Source organism: Arvicola amphibius, chromosome 7 (assembly GCF_903992535.2).
Source record: "Arvicola amphibius chromosome 7, mArvAmp1.2, whole genome shotgun sequence".
Classification (NCBI taxonomy): domain Eukaryota; kingdom Metazoa; phylum Chordata; class Mammalia; order Rodentia; family Cricetidae; genus Arvicola; species Arvicola amphibius.
In genome coordinates, this window is record NC_052053.1 from 8,218,614 (window position 1) to 8,239,148 (window position 20,535).

The following is a 20,535-nucleotide window of genomic DNA, read 5'->3' on the forward strand; positions in this document are numbered from 1 at the left end:
CTTTTAAAACTGATCTGATGTGATTGTCTAGTCCTAATAATTCCAATACAAATAATCCGTCTCCACCCTTTTTTTTAAAAAAAAAAAAAAAAAAAAAAAAAACAGTGGCTCCTGATCTTGACTTAAAGGATCTACCTGATTTGTGCTACTTGGCTAAAGAAAACAGCAACTTCCGCCTGAAGATCCCCATAAAGGGCAAGCCAGCACCATCCGTGTCTTGGAAGAAGGGGGAGGATCCTCTACCAACTGACACCAGAGTCAGTGTCGAGTCCACGGCGGTCAATACGACTCTTGTAGTATATGACTGCCAAAAGTCCGATGCTGGGAAATACACAATCACGCTGAAGAACGCTGCTGGCACCAAGGAAGGGACTCTCTCCATAAAGGTTGTTGGCAAGCCTGGCATCCCCACTGGACCAATCAAATTTGATGAAGTCACAGCAGAAGCCATGACCCTGAAGTGGGGTCCTCCAAAGGACGATGGAGGTTCTGAAATCACCAACTATGTCCTAGAGAAGAGAGATTCTGTGAATAACAAGTGGGTAACATGTGCTTCCGCCGTCCAAAAAACCACCTTCCGAGTCACTAGACTGCATGAGGGCGTGGAATACACCTTCAGGGTCAGTGCTGAAAATAAATATGGTGTGGGAGAAGGCCTGAAGTCTGAGCCAATCGTTGCCAAACACCCATTTGGTAAGTGTGTTAAAGTAAAAAATAAAGTGAAATATGGCTTTGTGGAGGTTCCTTTATATTAATCTGACATTGTCTACCTTTCCCTACAGATGTGCCTGATGCTCCCCCACCTCCCAATATTGTGGATGTCAGACACGATTCAGTGTCTCTAACATGGACTGATCCTAAAAAGACTGGTGGTTCACCAATTACAGGTATTTAATTTACAATTTTCCTTTAGCTTTTTATGAGTGTTCTTCAGAAATACCTTGTTCATATAATTATCTTCATATCTAGTAATGCATTTTCCATATACACAATTAACATTTAATTTAATTGAAACCCCCCTCATGCAACAGTTCATAACCAAAGTAACTATCTACTGTTTTTCACAAGAAAGGTAATAACTATGTATAGTTCAAGAAGAAAGACTGGCACCAGGCCTAGATGATAAAAGTATAGATAACAAAGAAAGGTCATCTTTTCAATCTATCTGCAAAGGAATAACTTGAGTACAGTATGTGTGTGTGTGTGTGTGTGTTTTAAAACAATCTGTATAATATCTATCTGAATTGATATATTCATGATCATTTGTAGGGTATCATATTGAATTCAAGGAAAGAAACAGCCTTCTATGGAAGAGAGCTAACAAGACTCCTATAAGGATGAAAGATTTCAAAGTGACCGGATTAACTGAAGGTCTTGAATATGAATTCCGAGTTATGGCTATCAATCTAGCAGGAGTGGGCAAGCCAAGCCTGCCTTCAGAGCCAGTTGTAGCCCTTGATCCAATTGGTAAGCCATTAAGAACAAGAAGCCTAGGGGGCTGTGCTCCAGGAGGCAAGCGTTGGTGGTTTCTTTGATGGGTTTTCTTCTCTGTTTTAGATCCGCCTGGAAAACCTGAGGTTATTAGTGTAACAAGGAATTCAGTGACTCTCATCTGGACAGAACCCAAATATGACGGTGGTCATAAATTAACAGGGTACATAGTCGAGAAGAGGGATCTGCCGTCTAAGTCTTGGATGAAGGCCAACCACATTAATGTTCCAGACTGTGCCTTTACTGTAACAGACCTTGTCGAAGGTGGAAAATACGAGTTCAGAATCCGAGCAAAGAACACAGCAGGTGCTATCAGCGCTCCGTCAGAGAGCACAGGAACCATAATTTGCAAGGACGAGTACGGTAGGTGACACTGGCATCTGTCCCAGCTAAAAGGCAGAACATGAAACCTCCTCCATTTTCTGATGAATTTATTCTTTTTCCCCTCTGCAGAGGCACCAACCATTGTCCTTGATCCCACAATTAAAGATGGGCTGACAGTTAAAGCAGGGGACACCATTGTTTTAAGTGCCATTAGCATTCTTGGAAAACCCCTTCCAAAGTCAAGCTGGTCCAAGGCCGGAAAAGATATCAGACCATCAGATATTGCCCAAATAACTTCAACCCCAACATCATCTATGCTGACAGTCAAGTACGCCACAAGAAAGGATGCCGGTGAATACACCATCACTGCTACTAATCCTTTTGGCACAAAGGAGGAACACGTGAAGGTTTCGGTCCTTGATGTACCTGGTCCCCCAGGTCCCATTGAAATCAGTAACGTTTCTGCTGAGAAAGCAACACTTACATGGACACCTCCCTTGGAAGATGGTGGATCGCCAATTAAGGCTTACGTTCTTGAAAAGAGAGAAACCAGCCGGCTTTTATGGACAGTGGTTTCTGAAGATATTCAGGCCTGCAGGCATGTGGTAACCAAACTCATCCAAGGAAACGAATATCTTTTCCGTGTGTCGGCAGTAAACCAGTACGGCAAAGGAGAACCTGTTCAGTCTGAACCCGTCAAGATGGTAGACAGATTTGGTATGTAGTGCATGTGGTAGCTGCAGTAGTAACCATCATGAAAACATTCAAGTTCAGTAAATCAGGAACTTACCACAAATCTGCCTCTTTTTTGTAGGTCCCCCGGGCCCTCCTGGAAAACCAGAAATATCAAATGTCACTAAGAACACTGCCACTGTCAGTTGGAAGAGACCGACTGATGACGGTGGCAGCGAGATCACAGGATATCATGTTGAAAGGAGGGAGAAGAAAGGCTTGAGATGGGTGAGAGCCACAAAGACTCCAGTTTCTGACCTCAGGTGCAAAGTAACCGGGCTCCAAGAAGGAAACACCTACGAGTTCCGTGTCAGTGCGGAGAACAGAGCAGGCATTGGTCCACCGAGCGATGCCTCAAATCCTGTTCTGATGAAAGATGTGGCATGTGAGTATTTCTCATCTTGTCCAACACCATTCATTTGAACCTTCTGATATTCTATATAAGGTACCCAGAAGCAAAACTCTTAATATTTGAATGTACCCTTCTTTCTTTTGCCCAGATCCTCCGGGACCACCTTCAAATGCGCATGTCACAGATACTACCAAGAAATCAGCATCTTTAGCATGGGGCAAGCCTCATTATGATGGTGGGCTTGAAATCACTGGCTACATAGTGGAGCATCAGAAAGTAGGAGAGGAGGCCTGGATTAAAGATACAACAGGAACGGCCCTCAGAATCACTCAGTTTGTTGTTCCTGACCTTCAGACTAAAGAAAAGTACAACTTTAGAATTAGTGCTGTCAATGATGCAGGCGTCGGGGAGCCTGCAGTGATTCCAGATGTTGAAATCGTAGAGAAGGAAATGGCTCCTGATTTTGAGCTGGATGCTGAGCTGCGCAGAACACTGGTGGTAAGGGCAGGACTCAGCATTAGGATTTTTGTGCCAATTAAAGGTCGTCCTGCCCCCGAAGTGACATGGACCAAAGATAACATCAACCTGAAGCACCGAGCCAACATCGAAAACACGGAGTCGTTCACTCTCCTCATTATCCCAGAATGTAACAGATACGACACTGGCAAGTTCGTGATGACCATCGAAAACCCAGCCGGGAAGAAGAGTGGCTTTGTCAACGTCAGAGTCCTAGACACACCAGGTCCTGTCCTTAACCTACGGCCTACAGACATCACAAAGGACAGTGTCACCCTACACTGGGACCTCCCTCTGATAGATGGGGGCTCGCGTATAACAAACTACATCGTGGAGAAACGCGAAGCAACGAGGAAATCATACTCCACCGTTACCACTAAATGCCACAAGTGTACATATAAAGTAACTGGCTTGACAGAAGGCTGTGAATACTTCTTCAGAGTCATGGCAGAAAATGAATATGGAATCGGGGAGCCCTCGGAAACAACAGAGCCTGTAAGAGCCTCTGAAGCACCGTTGCCCCCAGACAGCCTTAACATTATGGACATAACCAAGAACACAGTCAGCCTGGCATGGCCCAAACCTAGGCATGATGGTGGCAGCAAGATCACTGGCTACGTGATTGAAGCCCAGAGGAAAGGGTCTGACCAGTGGACCCACATCTCAACGGTGAAAGGGCTGGAGTGTGTGGTGAGGAATCTGACTGAAGGAGAGGAATATACCTTCCAAGTGATGGCGGTAAACAGTGCGGGCAGAAGTGCTCCCCGAGAAAGCAGACCCATCATCGTCAAGGAGCAGACCATGCTTCCAGAGTTGGATCTCCGTGGTATCTATCAGAAGCTAGTCATTGCCAGAGCTGGGGACAACATCAAAGTTGAAATTCCAGTACTCGGTCGACCCAAGCCCACAGTTACGTGGAAAAAGGGAGACCAAATTCTTAAACAGACACAGAGAGTTAATGTTGAAAACACAGCGACCTCAACCATCTTAAATATCAATGAGTGTGTCAGAAGTGATAGTGGACCCTATCCATTGACAGCAAAGAACACTGTAGGAGAAGTTGGTGATGTCATAACCATTCAAGTCCATGATATCCCTGGACCACCGAAAGGACCAATTAAATTTGATGAAGTTTCTTCTGACTTTGTAACCTTCTCCTGGGAACCACCGGAAAATGATGGAGGTGTCCCAATAAGCAACTATGTAGTAGAAATGCGACAGACAGACAGTACTACATGGGTAGAGTTAGCAACGACTGTTATCCGTACCACCTACAAAGCCACTCGCCTGACTACAGGAGTGGAGTACCAATTCCGCGTCAAAGCACAAAACCGATATGGAGTCGGACCCGGCATCACATCTACGTCCATAGTTGCTAACTATCCATTTAAGGTGCCGGGGCCTCCCGGAACCCCTCAGGTTACTGCAGTCACCAAAGACTCGATGACGATTAGCTGGCACGAACCGCTTTCTGATGGTGGCAGCCCCATCTTAGGCTATCATGTCGAAAGGAAAGAACGCAATGGCATTCTCTGGCAGACTGTAAGCAAAGCGTTGGTGCCTGGCAACATCTTCAAATCAACTGGACTTACAGATGGCCTTGCTTATGAGTTCCGAGTAATTGCAGAAAACATGGCAGGCAAGAGCAAACCCAGCAAGCCATCTGAACCCATGTTTGCTTTGGATCCCATCGACCCGCCTGGGAAACCAGTGCCTCTAAACATTACCAGACACACAGTGACACTTAAGTGGGCTAAGCCCGAATATACAGGAGGCTTTAAAATTACTAGTTATGTGGTTGAAAAGAGGGACCTCCCTAACGGACGCTGGCTCAAGGCCAACTTCAGCAACATTTTAGAGAACGAGTTTACCGTCAGTGGCCTAACTGAAGATGCCGCATATGAGTTCCGGGTGATTGCCAAAAATGCTGCCGGGGCCATCAGTCCGCCATCTGAGCCGTCAGACGCCATCACTTGCAGGGATGACCTTGAGGCACCAAGAATCATGGTGGATGTTAAATTTAAGGACACCATCACATTAAAGGCTGGTGAAGCCTTCAAGCTCGAAGCTGATGTTTCTGGTCGCCCACCTCCAACCATGGAGTGGGCTAAGGATGGAAAGGAGCTCGAGGGCACAGCAAAACTGGAAATAAAAATTGCAGACTTCTCCACGCACCTGATCAACAAGGATTCATCCAGGACAGACAGTGGGGCTTACATCCTGACAGCAACCAACCCTGGTGGCTTTGCCAAGCACATTTTCAATGTCAGAGTTCTCGATAGACCAGGACCACCTGAAGGACCCTTAGCTGTGTCAGATGTGACATCAGAAAAGTGTGTGTTGTCGTGGTTGCCTCCCCTGGATGACGGAGGCGCCAAAATCGATCATTACATAGTGCAGAAGCGTGAAACCAGCAGGTTGGCCTGGACCAACGTTGCCACAGAAGTCCAGGTAACCAAGCTGAAGGTCACTAAGCTCCTGAAAGGCAATGAATACATATTCCGTGTCATGGCTGTAAATAAGTATGGGGTTGGAGAACCACTAGAGTCAGAGCCTGTGCTTGCAGTGGATCCTTATGGGCCACCCGATCCACCCAAGAACCCTGAAGTCACAACCATCACCAAAGACTCCATGGTTGTCTGCTGGGGACATCCCGACTCTGACGGTGGGAGTGAAATCATCAATTACATTGTGGAACGGCGTGATAAAGCTGGCCAGCGCTGGGTAAAGTGCAACAAAAAGACTCTTACGGACCTAAGATATAAAGTGTCTGGGCTGACAGAAGGACATGAATATGAATTCAGAATAATGGCAGAAAATGCAGCTGGAATTAGTGCACCAAGTGCCACCAGCCCATTTTATAAAGCCTGCGACACCGTGTTTAAACCTGGCCCGCCAGGTAACCCACGCGTCCTCGATACAAGCAGGTCCTCCATTTCGATTGCATGGAATAAACCTATCTACGATGGAGGTTCCGAAATCACTGGGTATATGGTTGAGATTGCCCTGCCGGAAGAAGATGAGTGGCAGGTTGTCACTCCACCAGCTGGGCTCAAAGCAACTTCCTATACCATCACCAACCTCATAGAGAATCAGGAATATAAAATCCGCATCTATGCCATGAATTCTGAAGGAGTTGGAGAACCTGCCCTTGTTCCTGGGACTCCAAAGGCAGAAGAAAGAATGCTGCCTCCGGAGATCGAACTGGACGCTGACTTACGCAAACTTGTGACTATCAGAGCCTGTTGTACCCTGAGACTCTTTGTTCCCATCAAGGGTAGACCAGCACCCGAGGTCAAGTGGGCCAGGGAGCATGGAGAATCGTTGGATAAAGCTAGCATTGAATCCACAAGCTCTTATACCCTGCTGATCGTTGGCAATGTTAATAGGTTCGACAGCGGCAAGTACATACTAACTGTAGAAAACAGCTCCGGCAGCAAGTCTGCATTTGTCAACGTTAGAGTGCTAGACACACCAGGCCCTCCACAGAACCTAAAGGTAAAGGAGGTCACAAAGACATCGGTCACGCTGACGTGGGAGCCTCCTCTCCTCGATGGAGGCTCAAAAATAAAGAACTATATTGTTGAAAAGCGAGAGTCCACAAGAAAGGCATATTCGACAGTGGCGACAAATTGCCATAAGACTTCCTGGAAAGTGGACCAGCTCCAGGAAGGCTGCAGTTACTATTTCCGGGTGCTTGCTGAGAATGAATATGGCGTCGGACTACCTGCTGAGACGGCAGAGTCCGTGAAGGCGTCGGAACGACCTCTCCCTCCAGGGAAGATAACGCTAATGGACGTCACAAGGAACAGTGTGTCTCTGTCTTGGGAGAAGCCAGAGCACGACGGAGGTAGCCGAATTCTTGGCTACATCGTCGAGATGCAGAGCAAAGGCAGTGACAAATGGGCCACGTGTGCCACGGTGAAAGTCACTGAAGCCACCATCACTGGGTTGATTCAGGGCGAAGAATACTCTTTCCGTGTTTCAGCTCAGAATGAGAAGGGCATCAGTGACCCCAGGCAGCTGAGTGTCCCGGTGATTGCTAAAGACCTTGTGATTCCGCCAGCCTTCAAACTCCTCTTCAACACTTTCACTGTGCTGGCAGGTGAAGACCTGAAAATCGATGTCCCGTTCGTCGGACGCCCAACACCGGCTGTCACCTGGCATAAAGACGATGTGCCGCTGAAGCAAACGACCAGAGTCAATGCGGAGAGCACAGAGAACAATTCCCTGCTGACGATAAAGGAAGCCTGCCGAGAAGACGTCGGCCATTACACAGTCAAACTGACAAACTCAGCAGGTGAAGCCACAGAAACCCTTAATGTCATTGTTCTCGACAAACCAGGGCCTCCAACCGGACCAGTGAAAATGGATGAAGTGACAGCAGACAGTGTGACCCTTTCCTGGGAGCCACCCAAGTACGATGGAGGAAGCTCCATCAATAATTACATCGTAGAGAAGCGTGACACCTCCACAACCACCTGGCAAATTGTGTCAGCTACTGTTGCAAGAACAACCATCAAGGCCTGCAGGCTCAAGACAGGGTGTGAATATCAGTTCCGAATCGCTGCTGAAAACAGGTACGGGAAGAGTACCTATCTCAATTCTGAGCCTGTTGTTGCCCAGTACCCATTCAAAGTGCCGGGTCCACCGGGCACGCCATTCGTCACTCTTGCCTCCAAAGACAGCATGGAAGTACAATGGCATGAGCCAGTCAGCGACGGTGGAAGCAGAGTCATTGGCTACCATCTAGAACGCAAAGAAAGAAACAGCATCCTCTGGGTCAAGCTGAACAAAACACCTATTCCTCAAACCAAGTTCAAGACCACTGGCCTTGAGGAAGGTATCGAATATGAATTCAGAGTGTCTGCAGAGAACATTGTAGGCATCGGCAAGCCAAGTAAACCATCAGAATGTTACGTGGCTCGCGACCCATGCGATCCACCAGGACGGCCAGAGGCAATCATTGTCACAAGGAATTCTGTGACTCTTCAGTGGAAGAAACCCACCTATGATGGTGGAAGCAAGATCACTGGGTATGTGGTTGAGAAGAAAGAATTACCTGATGGCCGCTGGATGAAAGCCAGTTTTACAAATATCATTGACACCCAGTTTGAGGTAACTGGCCTGATTGAAGATCACAGATACGAATTCCGGGTTATCGCTCGAAACGCGGCCGGAGTGTTCAGTGAGCCCTCAGAAAGTACCGGGGCAATAACAGCGAGAGATGAGGTAGAGCCACCAAGGATAAGCATGGACCCCAAATACAAAGACACAGTTGTGGTTCATGCTGGTGAGTCATTCAAGATTGAGGCAGATATATATGGCAAGCCAATACCAACCACTCAGTGGGTAAAAGGTGACCTGGAACTTTCAAGCACAGCTCGGCTAGAAATCAAGAGCACCGACTTTGCCACCAGTCTCGGTGTCAAAGACGCAATACGTGTTGACAGTGGCAATTACGTCCTGAAGGCCAAAAACGTGGCGGGAGAAAGATCAGTTACTGTCAACGTCAAAGTTCTTGATAGACCAGGACCACCTGAGGGACCTGTTGCTATCTCAGGGGTGACAGCAGAAAAATGCACACTGGCTTGGAAACCCCCGCTTCAGGATGGTGGGAGCGATATCACAAATTACATTGTGGAAAGACGAGAAACCAGCCGCCTCGTCTGGACTCTGGTTGACGCCAATGTGCAAACACTCAGCTGCAAAGTGACGAAGCTTCTGGAAGGGAATGAATATATTTTCCGCATAATGGCCGTGAACAAATACGGTGTCGGTGAGCCTCTCGAATCTGAGCCATTACTTGCCAAGAATCCATTTGTGGTCCCAGATGCACCCAAAGCTCCAGAGGTTACGGCTGTGACCAAAGACTCAATGATTGTTGTGTGGGAAAGGCCAGCATCTGATGGCGGCAGTGAGATTCTAGGATACGTTCTGGAGAAAAGGGACAAAGAAGGCATAAGATGGACCAGATGCCACAAGCGTCTGATCGGAGAGCTGCGCTTGAGAGTAACCGGGCTCCTAGAAAATCACAATTATGAATTCCGAGTCTCAGCTGAAAATGCCGCTGGGCTCAGTGAGCCAAGCCCTCCTTCTGCTTACCAAAAGGCTTGTGACCCCGTTTATAAACCAGGCCCTCCAAACAACCCCAAGGTCACGGATGTTACCAGATCTTCAGTGTTCCTTTCTTGGAGCAAACCTATCTACGACGGTGGCTGTGAAATCCAGGGATACATCGTGGAAAAATGCGACGTGAGCGTTGGCGAATGGACGATGTGCACGCCGCCGACTGGAATCAACAAAACTCACCTGGAAGTGGAGAAGCTGGTGGAAAAGCATGAATACAACTTCCGGATCTGTGCCATCAATAAAGCTGGAGTGGGGGAGCATGCCGACGTCCCTGGACCTGTACTGGTCGAAGAAAAGCTTGAGGCGCCCGATGTAGATCTTGACCTTGAACTAAGGAAGGTTATTAATATAAGGGCAGGTGGCTCCTTGAGGTTGTTTGTCCCGATAAAAGGTCGTCCCACCCCAGAAGTTAAGTGGGGGAAGGTAGACGGGGACATCCGAGACGCCGCTCTAATTGATGTCACTAGCAGTTTCACCTCTCTTGTTCTTGACAACGTCAACCGATACGATAGCGGGAAGTACACTCTCACCTTAGAGAACAGCAGTGGGACGAAATCTGCCTTCGTGACCGTGAGGGTTCTAGACACGCCAAGCCCACCCGTCAACCTGAAAGTCACAGAAATCACCAAAGACTCGGTATCCATTACATGGGAGCCTCCTCTGTTGGATGGCGGATCCAAAATTAAAAATTACATTGTTGAGAAACGCGAAGCCACAAGAAAATCCTATGCTGCCGTCGTGACGAACTGCCACAAGAACTCCTGGAAAATTGAACAGCTTCAGGAAGGCTGCAGTTACTACTTCAGAGTCACCGCCGAGAACGAGTACGGTATCGGCCTTCCCGCCCGCACTGCAGATCCAATCAAGGTTGCAGAAGTCCCACAGCCTCCAGGGAAAATCACTGTGGATGACGTCACCAGAAACAGCGTCTCTTTGAGTTGGACCAAGCCTGAACATGACGGTGGCAGTAAAATCATTCAGTATATTGTAGAAATGCAAGCCAAGAACACCGATAAGTGGTCGGAGTGTGCTAGGGTGAAGTCGCTTGAAGCGGTTATTACCAACCTAACTCAGGGAGCAGAATATCTTTTCCAGGTTGTTGCTGTGAATGAAAAAGGAAGGAGTGACCCAAGGTCCCTTGCAGTTCCAATAGTTGCCAAGGATCTGGTCATCGAACCAGATGTAAGGCCACCATTCAGCAGTTACAGTGTCCAAGTTGGCCAGGATTTGAAAGTAGAAGTACCAATTTCCGGACGTCCTAAACCAACCATTTCCTGGACCAAAGACGGGGTGCCGCTGAAGCAGACCACAAGAATCAATGTCACCGACTCCCTAGACCTTACCACGCTCAGTATTAAAGAAACTCATAAGGACGACGGCGGACAGTACGGAATCACAGTGGCCAATGTCGTCGGTCAGAAAACAGCAACCATCGAAATTATTACTCTAGATAAGCCTGATCCTCCAAGAGGGCCTGTTAAATTTGACGAAGTCAGTGCGGAGAGTATTACGTTGTCCTGGAACCCTCCCTTATACACAGGGGGATGCCAAATAACCAATTACATTGTTCAGAAAAGAGATACAACCACCACAGTGTGGGATGTCGTCTCTGCTACTGTTGCCAGAACGACACTCAAAGTAAGCAAACTGAAAACTGGTACAGAATACCAATTCAGAATATTTGCTGAAAACCGATACGGGCAAAGCTTTGCTTTGGAGTCTGAACCAATTGTAGCTCAGTATCCCTACAAAGAACCAGGCCCTCCGGGGACACCATTTGCCACGGCCATCTCCAAAGACGCTATGGTTCTCCAATGGCATGAACCAATCAATAATGGTGGAAGCCCAGTCATAGGTTACCACCTTGAGAGAAAGGAAAGGAATAGTATTTTGTGGACAAAAGTCAACAAAACGATTATTCATGACACCCAGTTTAAAGCCTTGAACCTTGAAGAAGGCATCGAGTACGAATTTAGAGTTTACGCGGAGAATATTGTCGGTGTTGGCAAGGCAAGCAAGAATTCTGAATGTTATGTAGCCCGCGACCCCTGTGACCCGCCAGGAACCCCAGAAGCAATCATAGTTAAGAGAAATGAAATCACATTGCAGTGGACCAAGCCTGTGTATGACGGTGGAAGTATGGTTACCGGTTACATCGTAGAGAAACGTGATTTACCTGAGGGTCGCTGGATGAAAGCCAGTTTTACGAATGTCATTGAAACTCAATTCACTGTGTCAGGTCTCACTGAAGATGAAAGATACGAATTCAGAGTCATCGCAAAGAATGCAGCTGGCGCAATAAGCAAACCCTCTGATAGCACTGGGCCAATAACGGCCAAGGATGAGGTTGAACTCCCACGGATTTCAATGGATCCAAAATTCAGAGACACAATAGTGGTAAATGCCGGAGAAACATTCCGACTGGAGGCTGACGTCCATGGAAAGCCCCTACCCACCATTGAGTGGCTAAGAGGAGATAAGGAGATTGAAGAATCTGCTAGATGTGAAATAAAGAACACAGATTTCAAAGCTTTACTTATTGTAAAAGATGCCATTCGAATTGACGGCGGACAGTATATTTTGAGGGCCTCTAATGTTGCAGGTTCTAAGTCATTCCCAGTGAATGTGAAAGTGCTTGACAGACCAGGCCCTCCGGAAGGGCCAGTTCAGGTTACTGGAGTCACATGTGAAAAATGCACTTTGGCATGGTCTCCACCACTTCAAGATGGCGGCAGTGACATTTCTCACTATATTGTTGAGAAGCGAGAAACCAGTCGACTCGCATGGACCATGGTTGCTTCAGAAGTTGTGACTAACTCTCTGAAAGTTACTAAGCTCTTGGAAGGGAATGAATATATTTTCCGAGTAATGGCTGTCAACAAGTACGGTGTTGGCGAACCCCTGGAGTCTGCTCCAGTACTCATGAAAAATCCGTTTGTGCTTCCTGGACCACCAAAGAGCTTGGAAGTCACAAACATTGCCAAGGACTCTATGACGGTCTGCTGGAATCGGCCAGACAGTGATGGCGGAAGTGAGATTATTGGTTACATTGTGGAGAAGAGAGACAGGAGTGGCATTCGCTGGATAAAATGCAACAAACGCCGCATTACAGATTTGCGGCTCAGGGTAACAGGATTAACGGAAGATCATGAATATGAATTCAGAGTCTCCGCAGAAAATGCTGCAGGAGTTGGAGAGCCAAGTCCAGCTACCGTTTACTACAAGGCTTGTGATCCTGTGTTCAAGCCTGGCCCGCCCACCAATGCACATGTTGTAGACACCACTAGAAACTCAATCACTGTTGCCTGGAGCAAACCTATCTATGATGGTGGCAGTGAGATCCTGGGCTACATCGTCGAAGTCTGCAAAGCAGAAGAAGAAGAATGGCAAATAGTTACTCCACAGACTGGCCTGAGAGTCACTCGATTCGAAATTCCCAAACTCACTGAACACCAAGAATATAAAATACGAGTCTGTGCCCTCAACAAAGTCGGTTTAGGCGAGGCCGCCTCAGTTCCAGGTACTGTGAAACCAGAAGACAAACTTGAAGCTCCTGAACTCGACCTCGACTCTGAGTTAAGAAAAGGCATCGTCGTGAGAGCCGGAGGATCTGCCAGAATCCACATCCCATTCAAAGGCCGGCCCACACCTGAGATCACGTGGTCTAAAGAGGACGGTGAATTCACAGATAAGGTCCAAATTGAGAAGGGCATGAACTTTACTCAGCTCTCAATAGATAACTGTGACAGAAACGATGCTGGGAAGTACATTCTCAAGCTGGAGAACAGCAGCGGGACCAAGTCGGCTTTCGTAACCGTGAAGGTACTTGACACCCCAGGACCCCCGCAGAATTTAGCTGTGAAGGAAGTGAGAAAAGACTCTGTCCTTCTGGTATGGGAACCACCTCTCATTGACGGTGGGGCAAAGGTCAAGAACTACGTAATCGACAAGCGCGAGTCAACCCGGAAGGCCTATGCCAACGTGAGCAGTAAATGCAGTAAAACCAGCTTTAAAGTTGAGAATCTGACCGAGGGAGCCATCTATTACTTCAGAGTCATGGCTGAGAATGAATTCGGAGTTGGTGTCCCCGCGGAAACCTCTGATGCTGTGAAGGCTTCTGAACCTCCTTCCCCGCCAGGAAAGGTGACACTCACTGATGTGTCCCAGACCAGTGCATCACTCATGTGGGAGAAACCCGAACATGACGGTGGTAGCAGAATCCTTGGGTATGTGGTTGAAATGCAACCCAAAGGAACAGAAAAATGGAGCGTAGTGGCTGAGTCCAAAGTCTGTAATGCAGTTGTTACTGGTCTGAGCTCAGGACAAGAATATCAGTTCCGTGTCAAAGCTTACAATGAGAAAGGGAAAAGTGACCCAAGGGTGCTCGGCGTTCCTGTCATCGCCAAGGACTTGACTATACAGCCCAGTTTTAAGCTGCCATTTAATACATACAGTGTCCAAGCGGGAGAGGATCTGAAAATAGAAATTCCAGTTATAGGCCGACCAAGACCGAAAATTTCTTGGGTCAAAGATGGTGAGCCTCTGAAACAGACCACAAGAGTAAACGTAGAAGAAACAGCTACTTCGACCATTTTACACATTAAGGAAAGTAGCAAGGAGGACTTTGGAAAATACAGCGTCACAGCGACTAACAGTGCAGGCACAGCCACAGAAAACCTCAGCATCATTGTTTTGGAAAAGCCTGGCCCTCCAGTCGGACCGGTGAAGTTTGATGAAGTCAGTGCGGACTTTGTGGTGATATCATGGGAACCTCCAGCCTATACTGGAGGGTGCCAGATAAGCAACTACATTGTCGAGAAGCGAGAGACCACCACCACCACCTGGCAGATGGTCTCGGCAACAGTTGCCAGAACCACCATTAAAATTGGCAAACTGAAAACGGGCAGTGAATACCAGTTTAGGATTTTTGCTGAGAACCGGTATGGAAAAAGCTCTCCCTTGGATTCGAAACCAGTTGTGGTACAGTATCCATTTAAAGAACCCGGACCTCCTGGAACCCCCTTTGTGACATCTGTCTCCAAAGACCAGATGCTTGTGCAATGGCACGAGCCAGTTAATGACGGAGGCAGCAAAGTTATTGGCTACCATCTTGAGCAGAAGGAGAAGAACAGCATTCTGTGGGTCAAGCTCAATAAGATCCCCATCCAGGATACCAAGTTCAAAACAACTGGGCTCGATGAGGGGCTTGAGTATGAGTTCCGAGTTTCCGCAGAGAACATCGTGGGCACTGGCAAGCCTAGCAAAGTGTCAGAGTGCTACGTGGCGCGTGACCCATGTGACCCACCCGGCCGTCCCGAAGCCATCGTTATCACGAGAAATAGCGTCACCCTGAAATGGAAGAAACCTGCTTATGATGGTGGCAGCAAGATAACCGGCTATGTCGTGGAAAAGAAAGACCTCCCTGATGGCCGATGGATGAAAGCCAGCTTCACCAACGTGGTGGAGACTGAATTTGCAGTGACTGGGCTCGTAGAAGACCAAAGATATGAATTTAGAGTAATCGCAAGAAACGCGGCTGGCAACTTCAGCGAGCCGTCTGAGAGCAGCGGTGCTATCACTGCAAGGGATGAAATTGATGCCCCAAATGCCTCACTGGATCCAAAGTACAGAGATGTCATCGTTGTGCATGCAGGGGAGACCTTTGTTCTCGAAGCTGATATCCGGGGCAAACCTATCCCTGATATCGTTTGGTCCAAGGATGGGAACGAACTCGAAGAAACAGCTGCTCGAATGGAAATTAAATCCAGTCTCCAGAAAACAACTCTCATTGTGAAAGACTGCATCCGTACTGATGGAGGCCAGTATACCTTGAAACTCAGCAACGTTGGTGGCACCAAGACCATACCTATCACTGTAAAGGTGCTGGACAGGCCAGGGCCTCCTGAAGGACCCCTTAAAGTCACTGGAGTTACAGCCGAAAAGTGTTACCTGGCATGGAACCCACCTTTGCAAGATGGTGGTGCTAGTATTTCACATTACATCATTGAAAAGAGAGAAACAAGCAGACTCTCCTGGACCCAGGTTTCAACTGAGGTGCAGGCCCTTAACTACAAAGTCACCAAGTTACTTCCTGGGAACGAGTACATTTTCCGGGTCATGGCAGTGAATAAGTATGGAATCGGAGAGCCCCTGGAATCTGAGCCTGTGATAGCCTGTAATCCTTATAAGCGTCCAGGCCCTCCCTCAACACCTGAGGCCTCAGCCATCACCAAAGATTCCATGGTGCTGACATGGACACGCCCAGTAGATGACGGAGGTGCTGAAATTGAGGGGTACATTCTCGAAAAGCGAGACAAGGAAGGAATAAGATGGACCAAGTGTAACAAGAAAACATTGACAGACCTTCGGTTCAGGGTAACTGGCCTCACAGAAGGTCATTCCTACGAATTCAGAGTCTCCGCTGAGAATGCCGCCGGCGTTGGGGAACCTAGCGAGCCATCTGTTTTCTACCGGGCATGCGATGCCTTGTATCCACCCGGTCCACCAAGTAACCCCAAAGTGACAGACACTTCTAGATCTTCTGTCTCCTTAGCATGGAATAAGCCAATTTATGATGGCGGTGCACCTGTCCGAGGCTATGTTATTGAGCTCAAAGAAGCTGCCGCTGATGAATGGACGACCTGCACGCCACCATCAGGATTACAAGGGAAGCAGTTCACGGTGACCAAGCTTAAAGAGAATACCGAGTACAACTTCCGAATCTGTGCTTTCAATACCGAGGGTGTAGGCGAGCCCGCAACCATCCCTGGCTCTGTTGTTGCTCAGGAGAGGGCAGAGCCCCCAGAAATCGAACTTGACGCTGATCTCAGGAAGGTGGTCACTCTTCGGGCAAGCGCCACTTTGCGCTTGTTTGTTACTATCAAAGGCCGACCAGAACCTGAAGTCAGATGGGAAAAGGCTGATGGTGTTCTCACGGAGAGGGCCCAGATCGAGGTGACTAGTTCGTACACAATGCTGGTGATTGACAATGTGACCAGATTTGACAGCGGGAGATACAACCTCACCCTGGAAAACAACAGCGGCTCCAAGACGGCCTTTGTCAATGTTAGAGTTCTGGACTCACCAAGTGCACCTGTGAACCTGGCTGTGAGAGAAGTAAAGAAAGACTCGGTGACACTGTCCTGGGAGCCACCGCTTATCGACGGCGGAGCCAAGATTACCAATTATATCGTTGAGAAACGAGAAACTACAAGAAAAGCTTACGCGACCATTACGAACAACTGCACTAAGAACACTTTCAAAATTGAGAATCTACAAGAAGGGTGCTCTTATTACTTCCGAGTCCTGGCTTCCAACGAATATGGGATTGGATTACCAGCTGAAACAACAGAACCTGTAAAAGTATCTGAACCACCACTCCCCCCTGGAAGGGTGACCCTTGTCGATGTGACCCGCAACACAGCTACAATTAAGTGGGAGAAACCAGAGAGTGATGGTGGCAGCAAAATCACGGGCTATGTCGTCGAGATGCAGACAAAGGGCAGTGAGAAATGGAGCACGTGCACGCAAGTGAAGACACTAGAAGCAACCATTTCCGGCCTGACTGCAGGAGAAGAGTATGTCTTCAGGGTAGCCGCGGTTAATGAGAAAGGAAGGAGCGACCCGAGACAGCTTGGAGTGCCCGTCATTGCGAAAGATATTGAAATAAAGCCTTCGGTTGAGCTTCCTTTCAATACTTTCAACGTTAAGGCTAAGGACCAACTCAAAATTGACATACCGTTCAAAGGAAGACCTCAAGCTACCGTCACCTGGAAAAAAGATGGTCAGGTTCTTAGAGAGACCACCAGAGTCAACGTATCCTCCTCAAAGACTGTAACAACGCTTTCTATTAAAGAAGCCTCAAGAGAAGATGTTGGAACTTACGAACTGTGTGTTTCCAATTCTGCTGGGTCCATAACAGTTCCAATTACTGTCATTGTCCTCGACAGGCCAGGGCCTCCAGGACCCATACGCATTGATGAAGTTAGCTGTGACAATGTGTCCATTTCTTGGAATCCTCCAGAATATGATGGTGGCTGCCAAATTAGCAACTACGTTGTTGAGAAGAGGGAAACGACGTCTACCACATGGCAGGTAGTTTCACAAGCAGTGGCAAGAACATCCATTAAAATAGTCCGCTTGACAACAGGAAGTGAGTATCAGTTCCGTGTTTGTGCAGAGAATCGGTACGGAAAGAGTTCCTACAGCGAATCCTCCGCTGTGGTTGCTGAGTATCCGTTCAGCCCCCCAGGGCCTCCTGGTACTCCCAAAGTTGTGCATGCCACGAAATCTACCATGATTGTAAGTTGGCAGGTGCCAGTTAACGACGGAGGAAGCCAAGTCATTGGCTATCACCTTGAATACAAAGAAAGAAGCAGCATTCTTTGGTCAAAGGCAAACAAAGTCCTCATTTCAGATACCCAAATGAAAGTCTCTGGTCTTGATGAGGGGCTGATGTATGAGTACCGGGTATACGCTGAGAATATTGCTGGCATTGGTAAATGCAGTAAAGCATGTGAACCAGTCCCTGCAAGGGATCCCTGTGACCCTCCGGGGCAACCTGAGGTCACCAATATCACAAGAAAATCAGTGTCACTTAAGTGGGCTAAACCACGTTACGACGGTGGAGCTAAGATCACTGGGTACATTGTTGAGCGCAGAGAACTGCCTGATGGCAGGTGGCTCAAGTGCAATTTCACTAATGTGCAGGAAACGTACTTTGAAGTAACTGAGCTCACTGAAGACCAGCGTTATGAATTCCGGGTTTTTGCAAGAAACGCCGCTGACTCGGTTAGCGAACCATCCGAATCCACTGGACCTATCACGGTCAAAGACGACGTTGAGGCACCAAGAATTATGATGGATGTCAAATTCCGAGACGTCATTGTTGTCAAAGCCGGGGAGGTCCTTAAAATAAACGCAGACATTGCGGGGCGACCACTGCCAGTCATTTCTTGGGCCAAAGATGGGGTGGAAATTGAAGAAAGGGCAAAAACAGAAATTGTCTCAACAGACTATAATACCACATTAACAGTTAAAGACTGTGTGAGAAGAGACAGCGGGCAGTACGTGCTTACACTGAAGAACGTTGCAGGAACTCGGACAATGGCAGTTAACTGTAAAGTCCTTGATAAGCCTGGCCCGCCAGCAGGACCACTTGAAATAACTGGCCTCACTGCGGAGAAGTGCTCTCTTTCCTGGGGACGTCCCCAAGAAGACGGTGGTGCTGATATCGACTATTACATTGTAGAAAAGCGTGAAACAAGCCGCCTCGCATGGACAATATGTGAAGCCGAGTTGAGGACGACATCCTGTAAGGTGACCAAGCTACTTAAAGGCAATGAATACATCTTTAGAGTAACGGGTGTTAATAAATATGGTGTCGGCGAGCCCCTAGAGAGCGTGCCTGTGAAGGCACTAGATCCGTTCACCATTCCTAGTCCACCCACATCTTTGGAAATTACATCTGTGACCAAAGATTCCATGACACTTTGCTGGTCAAGACCTGAGACTGACGGAGGCAGTGACATCTCTGGATACATAATTGAAAGACGTGAGAAGAACAGCATACGGTGGGTGCGTGTGAATAAAAAACCAGTTTACGATCTGAGAGTGAAGTCAACAGGACTCCGGGAAGGATGTGAATACGAGTATCGGGTTTTCGCCGAAAATGCTGCTGGCCTGAGTCTTCCAAGTGAAACGTCTCCCTTAGTTCGAGCGGAAGATCCGGTGTTCCTGCCATCTCCTCCATCCAAACCCAAAATTGTAGACTTTGGCAAGACAACCATCACCATCGGATGGGTTAAGCCTCTGTTTGATGGTGGGGCGCCAATAACGGGATACACGGTAGAATACAAAAGGTCTGATGAGGCTGACTGGAAGGCTGCCATCCAGAGCTTCAGAGGCACAGAGTACACGCTGAGTGGGCTAACTACCGGAGTTGAGTACATCTTCAGAGTGAGGTCTGTCAATAAGGTCGGTGCCAGTGACCCCAGTGACAGCTCCGACCCCCAGGTAGCCAAAGAAAGAGAAGAAGAACCTGTATTTGACGTTGACAGTGAGATGAGGAAGACTTTGGTTGTCAAGGCCGGCTCCTCATTTACCATGACCGTTCCTTTCAGAGGGAGACCCATCCCCAATGTCTCCTGGAGTAAGCCTGACACTGATCTCCGCACAAGAGCATACATTGACTCCACAGAATCTCGTACATCACTCACCATTGAGAATGCCACCCGCCACGATTCTGGAAAGTACACGCTAACAATTCAAAATGTTGTGAGTGCTGCTTCGATGACCTTCGTTGTCAAAGTTTTAGATTCCCCAGGACCTCCAGCCAACGTTACTGTACGTGAAGTAACCAAGGAGACTGCTGTGTTGTCCTGGGATGTTCCTGAAAATGATGGTGGAGCACCCGTGAAGAATTACCACATAGAAAAACGCGAGGCCAGCAAGAAGGCATGGGTATCTGTCACTAACAACTGCAACCGCCTCTCTTACAAAGTGACCAACTTACAAGAAGGAGCGATTTACTACTTCAGAGTGTCTGGAGAGAACGAGTTTGGTGTTGGTGTGCCAGCCGAAACGAAGGAGGGCGTCAAAATAACAGGTGCATATTAAGAGCAAAATATGTTTTGCTAGAATAATATGAATCACTAATTAGTTATATTTCATCTTAAAGACTTTTGGTTCACACCCCCAAACTATTTATGCCATAGCACAAAATGAATCTCTAGTAATTGACATAGCTAGAACGTCAACAAAAGATTTGTTGGATTTAAGGATAATCAAATCTAGCTATACACACATTTAATATATGTATAAAAACTATATGTAGTTTCTTACAAGATTGTTCCTCTTGTCCCTCTGTTTAATACCCACAGTGAATTTTGGGCAAACTTTATATGGTTATTTGAATACTGTAACTTAGTAACTTTGATTGGCTAAAAAGCCATAATTGTCCCATTAATAAGACACAAATTAGAGGAAAT

General features: G+C 47.6%; 1 protein-coding gene across 1 annotated transcript in view; it reads left to right on the top strand.

Moving 5' to 3' along the window:
* Window positions 1-20,535, top strand: part of Ttn (titin) — a 271,490-nt gene that overhangs the window by 219,019 nt on the left and 31,936 nt on the right. Inside the window, 7 exon segments of the mRNA XM_038336350.1 lie at window positions 106-693; window positions 783-887; window positions 1,270-1,467; window positions 1,558-1,854; window positions 1,945-2,532; window positions 2,630-2,932; window positions 3,048-20,153. Of these exon segments, the coding sequence (XP_038192278.1) occupies window positions 106-693; window positions 783-887; window positions 1,270-1,467; window positions 1,558-1,854; window positions 1,945-2,532; window positions 2,630-2,932; window positions 3,048-20,153 (19,185 nt within the window).